The sequence below is a fragment of the Anolis carolinensis genome, chromosome 5, assembly GCF_035594765.1.
Source record: "Anolis carolinensis isolate JA03-04 chromosome 5, rAnoCar3.1.pri, whole genome shotgun sequence".
NCBI classification, from domain to species: domain Eukaryota; kingdom Metazoa; phylum Chordata; class Lepidosauria; order Squamata; family Dactyloidae; genus Anolis; species Anolis carolinensis.
Window position 1 is genome coordinate 13,155,715 of NC_085845.1, and position 9,664 is coordinate 13,165,378.

General features: G+C 46.7%; 1 protein-coding gene across 1 annotated transcript; it reads right to left on the reverse strand.

The window, feature by feature from the left end:
* Positions 1-5,341: 5,341 nt before the first annotated feature.
* Positions 5,342-8,852, reverse strand: sowahb (sosondowah ankyrin repeat domain family member B). Its single transcript, XM_003221845.4, has one exon. It carries the CDS (start codon positions 8,625-8,627, stop codon positions 6,234-6,236), a length of 2,394 nt encoding a protein of 797 aa, XP_003221893.2. The 5' UTR covers positions 8,628-8,852; the 3' UTR covers positions 5,342-6,233.
* Between the last annotated feature and the right edge of the window lie 812 nt (positions 8,853-9,664).

Below are 9,664 nucleotides of genomic sequence, written 5' to 3' on the forward strand. Positions count from 1 at the left end.
GCTTTCCAGCTCTGCTTCAGCAACAGTGCATTGAGATACTACCGTACATGTGGCTTTCCCTTATTGTATCTTCATAACAAGCCTAGAGTAAAAAGCACCAAGCCAGCTTCCTGGTTGAACAGAGATTTGAACTCTGACCAAAGTCCAACGCACTAACTCTTCTGGCTCTAAGGCTTAAAGTCTACTCCAAGCAAATACGTACACATTATGACTAACTCCCAGTCATGTACCTTAGAATGCATATGTAAATATGAACTTTAAAATGAGAAGGAATTCTCTATGGTCAAGAAAGCAAGCTGGATAAAAGACATTGAAACCCACAACTGAGATATTTGTGCTACTGTAATGTCATTTTCCAAACAGTGAGTTGCGGTGGCACAATGGGTTAGACCCTTGTGCCGGCAAGATTGCTGACCTAAAGGTTGAGTTGCTGACCTGCAAGTTGCCAGTTCGAATCCTGGAGATGGAGTGAGCTCCAATCTGTCAGCTCTAGCTTGCAGGGACATGAGAGAAGCCTCCCAGCATGATGGTAACACGTCTGGGTAATGTCTCTGTGGATGGCCAATTCTCTCACACCAGAAGCGACCTGCAGTATGTTCTCAAGTCACTTCTGACACAATAAAAATAATTCCAGACAGGAAGATGAAAAGGGGTTAATGCATTGCATCTATCCAAAGCTTGTAGTTGTAGTCCTCAAATGATATATTCCAAGCCCTGCTGTGACCATGCAAATAACATATTGCACAAACTGTCAAGATTTGCAATCTGTAGCATGTTCTCCCAGAAGGCTGCGTATTTTGGCATCTTGTGTGACCTAGCCTGCAACTGATAAGAAACTGTATCCCATAAATCTCATAATTAAACACGTCAACATATGGGCTCTATATTTTAAAATGTTTTAGAAGAATCCAACATAAAATCCACAAAACCATTTAGGAATGATCACCTATAGAAACATGGAAAAAGCAGCAGATGGGAACTGTTTAAAGCTGGCGGGAGATTTCCTATGGCAAAAGGATGCGATGTTAGCAGCAGGCTGTTTGTATGCAATTTTAGGAGCAGCCTGTTTGCTCTTTTATAACTCATCATCTGGGCCTGAAAAGAATAAGGTGGTCTTCCAACAGCTTCTTGCAGCGTGGAGAGAATGCTTTCTTCAACTCAAAAGGAGCAGTGAGAAAGTGATAAAAATGGAACAGACCTGAAACGTAAGAAGACAAGCAAGGTCTGAAGTTTTAGAAACTAAAAGACTAAGAATGCATCTACACTGTGGAACTGATTCAGTTTGACACCACTTTAACAGCCATGGCTCAATGCTATGAAATAATGGGAGTTGCCATTTCACAAATATCTTTGGTCTTTTCTGCAAGAGTCCTGGTGCCTCGCCAAACTACAACTCCCACGATTCCATAGCACTGAGCTATGTCAGTTAAAGGTGGTGTCTTGCATAACTTTTACAGCACAGATGTGCCCCTTAGGACATCATTTTGAATCTGCTTAGCATCAGGACAGGCATATGTGTTCTAAATGCCCATTCGTCCCATCCCATTGCATTGCAAATGATAGAATACACAGACAGGCAGTCCCTGGGTTATAAACATCAAACTTACAAATGACTCATAGTTTGTTTGTTTGTCGTCTCAAATGACAGGGGTGAGAAATAGGAAGTGTGAGAAATCTATCCCTAGGAAGGGAAATTCACTCCTGAAAGAGTTATCATGGGGAAAAGCTGTTTCAACAGAAGCTTTATCACCAATCCTTGTTTCCATAACAAGCCAAATTTGTCAAAATCCAATTATCACAGGGACAGAAAGTGAGGTGAAATCTTCTGAGCCGGGACACAAACTGCAAAACGAACACCACAGGGGTGTTAACCCTTCCCTATGCTATCCAAAGCTTATGTACAGTAGAGTCTCACTTATCCAACATAAACGGGCCAACATAATGTTGGATAAACGAATATGTTGGATAATAAGGAGAGATTAAGAAGAAGCCTATTAAACATCAAATTAGGTTATGATTTTACAAATTAAGCACCACAACATCATGTTATACAACAAATTTGGCAGAAAAAAGTAGTTCAATATGCAGTAATGCTACATAGTAATTACTGTATTTATGAATTTAGCACCAAAATATCATGATGTATTGAAAACATTGACTACAAAAATGCGTTGGATAATCCAGAACATTGGATAAGCGAATGTTGGATATGTGAGACTCTAATGTATATAGCTAGAGATACACTTTAAAAATGTACCTGTTCTGACTTACATAAAAATTCAACTTCAGAACAAACCTACAGAAATATCATGTCTGTAATTTGGGGCTTGTACAAATGTGCCCTTAGACATCATACTGCATCTATTTAACATCAGGAAAAACATCAGAGGTGGACATATTTACTCCGAATGCCCATTACATTGCAAATTATAAAATGCACGTATTGTTTACTTTGTTAACTTTGTGCTGTTTGCAAAATTCACTTGTTCCACTCCCAGCATTTATAGCAAGGATGGGGGCCAGATGGCCCTGTAGTTTTAGACCATAATCTCCATTGTCTTATTGCAATTTGCTGTGCTGGTTAAACCAAATTGGACTCGCAGTTCAACAACATCTGGAAGAACACCACGTACACCATTCCTAGTTGGCTGGGTACTGAGCAGGCTTGTACCAGCTTTGTCACAGCTTCTGTCAAGAAATCCCTGCTTTAGATCTCACAGCTACAAACAGCTTAGGTCGCAGCTAGATGCCACAAACCCTATAAGAACAAGGCTGGGATTGGGGGCGAGAGTCTATTTATAGCCGGGACGTGCGGCAAAGAGAAGATTAATCCTTTTTCCTGCATACACTTCCCCTTGCAATCTCTGGGTCATTTCACCCAACTCAGCCAGGAAACTGGGAGGAAGCTAGAGATTGCTACAACTATGGATGATGGTAGTGGGAGCCCAAAAAGAGCAAGAACTACAGATGATGGTACTGGGAGCCCAGAGAGAGCAAGAGTTATGGTTGTTCCCTTGTGCTTTGTTGAGCAACCCAGTTGTGACTCATGTGCCTGGTGTCATGAGAGCTTGCTTAACCAAGGCATACGTGTTTCAGCTGTGAACCCATCCACAGAACAGATGCAGTAACAAGCCTACATAACAAGGTTGATGCAAGGATCATTGAAACTGTGTATGCAAAGCATCTTGGAACACTTTAAAGCATTGAGAAAGGAGACCTAAGTCTATAAAAACCTACATTACAATTTTCATATTTTCTCTGCCTGACATTCCAGTCAAGCATGGCCATGTCTTTGAACTCAACTGCATTGTTAGAGCAAAATGTTATTAGAGGAAAAAGTTTTTCTTCTTTATGGTGACCCCGTGGATTTCATAGGGTTTTCTTAGGAAAAGAATACACAGAGGTGATTCTGACAGCCTTCCTCTGAAATAGAGACTACAGTACCTGTTGGTGGTCTCCCATCCAAGTACTAACCATGGCTGACCCTGCTTAACATCCAAGATCATGCAGGATCTCATGCATTTAGGGTAGTCAGGTGTACGTCATATTGCATATTATTATATTATTATAAACATTCACTGAATAAAGGGATGAGTAGAACATTATAGTTGTTGTTTGTGGTATAATTAATTAAAACATTTCTATCCCACTCTGTCATTTCAGAATGGCATACAATTTAAACTATACAGACAACTCCAGAGAAAAATATTATAGTCATAGCTCACTTAGCAAAGACTCTGGAAAAGTAACCCTTCCTTACATGCTCCCCAGCTCCCCTTTTCTTGTTTGCTTATCTGAAATCTTTTTAGCAGCATCAGCATTGATGAAGGAAGACTGCAGAAACATAGGCCTCGTTTATACTGCCATATAATGCAGTTCCAGGATGCAGTTTAATTGTATTGAACTGGATTATATGTGTCTACACTGCCATATAATGCAGTTAAGTGCAGTTAAACTGCATTCTGAAGCTGCATTATATGACAGTGTAGATGATGCCACAGACTTTTAGTGTCAGGTTGCAGCAGAATGTCTTCATTGAACAATATAATAAAGCTCCACATGGGAAAGAGCAGGGTCCAATTCTGACCTAATGTAACTGCCTACAACAGGAGAGGTAAACAGTATCTGCAACCTGAGAAAACTGATGACTTGGGGGTCTAGCTTTAATAGGATCACCATACGTCAGTGTCAACTTGACAGCAGGTTAACAACAACAAAACTGCCTCCTAGGGCCATCCAAGCCTGAACTCTTCCAAGAAGTGAATAATAACTGAGCTGAGACTTTTTCCCATAGTGTCCTCATTTTTAAAACCTAAACAAACAAACAAGGAGAAACATATCCAAGGTTATCCTAGCAAACAAGGTACACTATCATTATACACCTTGGTTTTGGTCCATAAAGCACCCAGGTTGGGTGCTTTATGTGAAACAGAGATTACTTAGTCACTGCTGGTTTCCGTTTTTGCTTTTTGGCACCAGCATGTCGCCCCAAGGCAGGGTGGAAGCTGACTGCCGCAACTTCTTGCATTGCCTAGGCTGATGTAGTGGTTCTTCACCCTGTAAACTTTCCCACAGCCAACATAAACAAGCAATGGATTGCACCAAAGACTTTCTGTAGAGCATCCATGTGCTCTGAACTATGGCTCTTTCCATGAATGTTCCTTGAAGAGAAGTCTACAAGATAGGGGACAAACTTCTCTCTTTCTGACCTAGCCCACTGCTATGTAATTTCCTTGGCTACAAATGTCTCTGTTTGTTTGATAGATACATGCTCTATTTAGCCAAAGTATGCCAACAATTCAACTAGTTTGGTCAGTATCAGAAAAGTCACTTCCTTGGACTTCAACTCCCAGCTTGACCATCCTGGTGTGGGTGGAAGCCTGGGAGCTGCAGTCCAAAAGTGTTTTTCCAAGCTCTGGGCAGTATTTAAGTGAACAGGGCATGTTCGCTCCCTCAGACATCTCTGTAACATGTCAGAGATTGGGTTGCTGTGAGTCTTTTGGGCTGTATGGCCATGTTCCAGAAGCTTTCCTCCTGACGTTTCACCCACATCTGTGGCAGGCATCCTCAGAGGTTGTGAGGTACACAGATGTGGGCGAAACGTCAGGAGAGAAAGCTTCTGGAACATGGCCATACAGCCTGAAAGACTCACAGCAACTCAGTGATACCAGCCATGAAAGCCTTCAACAATACAGTGTCAGAGACTCTAGGAAGAAAAGCTGAAACATTTCTCATTTCAAAGGTTTAGAATGTAAATACATGCCCTTAGAAAAGCACCCAAAGGTGACTATTTAGGCAACAAAAGAGAACAAAAACACATACTTAACACAGAGAACAATCCTGAGATAAATTAGCAGCAATACAATTTATTATTAGGCTTTAAAAAAATAGAAAAAACCCCACAGGTATTTGCTGTAAAGTCTCGCCTTGTGCTGTGGGAGACTAGTGCGGTTCATTCACTCCTTTGATCTGAGATAGCATCTTGTAACCCACCCACCAGAGCAAAACAGTTTGCTTTTTTAAGATTACTTTTAAACTCCTCTGCAATGAGGTAATTCCCCAGTTAATTAAAATTCCTCTGTCTGTCTGTCAAGATCTTCCTCCCCCCAGGTGTTTCTAAAGGCAGATAAATAATGGTATCTGGCAAATTACAGTGTACATGGCACCCCGTATTTGAACACATGGCCATCTTTTCTCCCTAAATGGGATTTACAATACTGTTATAATCATGGTTTTAACAATGACCTCCCATCCCTTTTTCCCAAATCACTTAAAATACTTTTAAAACCCTCTTGCATAGAGACATACCCATTCCAACGAAGGATTGAAATGCATTTGGGATATTCAAGCCCTTGTTTGCCCTCCAAATACCAGATTTCCAAACAAGCAAATTTTGTTTTCATTCCTAGTAAGAAAATGAATGAATTTGTCCCAAACCATCCTGCAAAATGGAAGAGGATTGCTTGCTTCACATCTATTGAACATCTACCTTTCCAAATCAACAAAACTTAACAGGAGATGCCTTGACAGGCCTCCATGAGCCAGGCACTCCTTAGGACAGAAATATCTAAAATTACAAGTGTTTCCTCCAAACACCAGACCCAACTGGAATAAATAAAGGGAAGGGGAATAAAGTGCTTTTTCTTCTAGATCCCACAGTGCAGTCGGAAGAAAACCTGGGCCACAAAGGGTCTCACATTTTGAATCTCTGTTCGGCAAGGATCCCAGCAGTTTTAATCACTGTATTCCTCTCTCTCATGCAACGGGGGGCATTTGTTTCCCCTTTTCCACTTGATGTGTTGAGGTTTCAAGTAAGCTGCCAAGGAAGCAGTCCTGCTAATTTTTCTGCCCAGCTCTGGACTCTTGCCCTTTCTGGCAGGAGAGTTGTTGGGCCTGGTAATAGGACGGGCTGGGAAGATGGTTTTGCCCCGAGGTGCCCCCAAGAGCTGCCAAACTTCCCCCGAAGTGGCACTGCTCAGGTACTGCCAGGGCCTCTTGCCGCTGCCGTCCCGCACCTGGACGTGGCACTGCAGCTTCTGCACCAGGACCTTGATGACCAGCTGGTGCCCATGCATGGCCGCCAAGTGCAGTGGTGTGTAGCCACAGCCAGACTTGACGTTCACATCTAGAGGCACACCGGCTTTCTTGGCACCAGTGACAACATCCAGCAACACCTGGACATTCCCGTGTTTGGCCAGCCAATGGAGCACCGTATAGCCCGAAATGAAGTCCTTGCGGGTGGCAAGGTAGGGATCTTCGAGGAGAAGAGCCCGGGCTTGCATCCAGGACCCTGTGGCCACCTTCACCAACCAAGCGTGCTCTCGGGGCTCTAGCGGTACCAAGGAGGACCTGTGCTCAGATGACCCATCCATGTCTGGAGCCAGTCTGTCCAAATCCGGTTTATTAGTTGCACGTCCTTGTTTTGAGACCAGTTGTGGACTAAGCAAAGCATCAAGATTTGGGGGAGGAGGAGCCCTGGCTATTTTTTTAGCTTTGGGTAAATCTGCGTTTGGCTGCTCAGCTTCTTTGCCCCTTGGTTTGTTGCCTTGGACTGACTGAGGGACTGACACAAGGTGGCCGGGGATTGTGCCATTCTGCTTGGCAGGAGGTGGCATCCCTCTTGGCCCATTGGCATACGGTTTGGTGTTTGGCCCCTTTGGCCCAGTTGTCCTGGTTGCCTCGATCCTGCTCCGAACCCCCAAACGACGGAGAGGAGAGCCCGTATCCCCTTCCGTCCGGTGGGAGTCGCTCCCTCCGCTGGCACTGCTCCCTTCTTCGCTGGCAGAGCTCTCCTTCTCAATGAAGTCCTCCAGGTCCTGAAGGGACAGTTGACACCGGATGCTGCGGAAGACGGGCAGGGGGTCTCGAGAGGCACGATGGAGTCCAGACGTCAGAGAGGAAGCATTATCCGAGTCAGGAGCAGGATGTGTGGCCATCCAGTCCTGAATCCTTTGCTGGGTGATGCCACCTTGGCTTGGAGGAGCACCCATTTCTAGGATGGGGAAGGCGATGGGGTCCAGAGTCGGGCAAGGGTTGGTTTCAGTAGGAGAGTGATGGGTTGCCACCCAGTCCTGAATCCTTTGCTGGGTGCCACCTTGGCTTGGAGGAGCACCCATTTCTAGGACGGGGAAGGCAATGGGGTCCAGAGTTGGGCAGGAGTTGGTTGCAATGGGAGAGTGATGGGTGGTCACCGAGGGGATAGTTTCGGTGGGAGAGTGATGGGTTGCCACCCAGTCCTGAATCCTTTGCTGGGTGCCACCTTGGCTTGGAGGAGCACCCATTTCTATGATAGGGAAGGAGATGGGGTCCAGAATTGGGCAGGAATTGGTTGCGATGGGAGAGTGAAGGGTGGTCACCGAGGGGATGGTTTCGGTGGGAGAGTGATGGGTTGCCACCCAGTCCTGAATCCTTTGCTGGGTGCCACCTTGGCTTGGAGGAGCACCCATTTCTATGATAGGGAAGGAGATGGGGTCCAGAATTGGGCAGGAATTGGTTGCGATGGGAGAGTGAAGGGTGGTCACCGAGGGGATGGTTTCGGTGGGAGAGTGATGGGTTGCCACCCAGTCCTGAATCCTTTGCTGGGTGCCACCTTGGCCCATTCCACTGACAGGCAAGATGAGTCCTTCCGAGACCGGTGCCAAGCCCCGAAGACCCAGAGAAGCCTCTGGGAGGGTCCCATTGAGCTCTCTGGGAGGCTGCTTCTCCCTTTGGGGGGCTGGAGGGCCAATATAGGGAAGCCTGGGCCCCAAAGGCGCCTCCTTGCCGGGCTGGCCGCCCTTGGGCTGTGCAGAGGAGGCCCTGCAGCCGAGCTCCTCCCCTCCCGGGTGATGGAGAGCAGCCCTGCGGCACTGGTCGGGGGGAGCCTTGCCCTCTTCCCCGACCAGCTCCCGGTAGCGCTTCCTGAGCACCACGTACTTGGCGGCGGGGCCGGTCCCCTCGGTCTTGACGGTGGCCACGGAGTTGACGAAGCCCTTGAACTGGTCCCGGCGGCGCTGCAGCTCCTCGGGGCCGGCCTCGGGGTCCCGCAGGAAGCGCCTGAAGTGGCCCACCAAGGCGGCGTTGGCCACTCGCCCGCCCGACTGGCACAGGAAGTCCAGCAGCTCGGCTTGGCTCAGCTCCAGGGCCATCCCGGCCGCTCCGTGCCCTCAAGCCCTCTCCTTGGAGCCGGCTCCCATCGGGACACCACCCTGGGTCGCCCAAGCCCCGGCCAGGCAAGGAAGAGAGAGCAGAGAGACGCACCTGCGCGCAGGCTCGGCTCCGGGGAGGACGCAACTACTTGGCCGCCTTCCCCGGCTCAGGCTCACCTGCCTCTCTCCCTTGGCGGCTCCGCCCCCTTCCCTGGCTCAAGCCCCGCCCCCAGACCCCGCCCCCCTTTTAGGTCATTTGAAAACCCATCGCGACGCTGCTTCCCCGTTCGGAAAGGTAAATATTTCTGCAACCTGTTTGGGAGACGCTCCTCGGCGGAGGTCACCGAAAGTGTGGCTGCGGAGGCGAGGCGAGAGGGCTGGGATCTTGCCTCCAGGCAGGTTGGGTCACCTTGAAAACAAAGAAAGGAGCAGCAGTGACTTGCTTTCCTCCCTCTCCCTCTCTCTCTCTCTCTCTCTCAATCTCTCTCTCTCCTTCTTTTTTGTGGGTTTAAAAGCACCCCAGGTGTCAGAACTACCTTCCTTTTTATGAGTTTAGAAGTGCCCCAGGTGCAAGAACTACCTTAACTAATCTTCTTCATCAGGTTTACTGATCCTCCACATCCTCCATTATAAAAAGGGTGCATCTATTCCAGAATTAATGGGCAAACTTGGGCCCTCCAGGTGTTTTGGACTTCAACTCCCACAATTCCTAACAGCCGGGTTCTTACTTAGGTGATCTCTTGTTTTCCAAATATGATTATCTTTCAAGTGCAGTGACTTGGTAGTGGATACATAGGTGACTGTGGAGCCCTGTTCTTGACCCACACATTCATAGAATCATAGAATTGGAAGAGACCTCAGGGGCCATCCATTTCAACCCCCTGCCAAGAAGCAGGAAAATTTATTATTTATTTTTATTTATTTACAGTATTTATATTCCGTCCTTCTCACCCTGAAGGGGACTCAGGGCAGATCACATTACACATATAAGGCAAACATTCAATGCCTTGACATAGAACAAAGACAAAGACAAATGC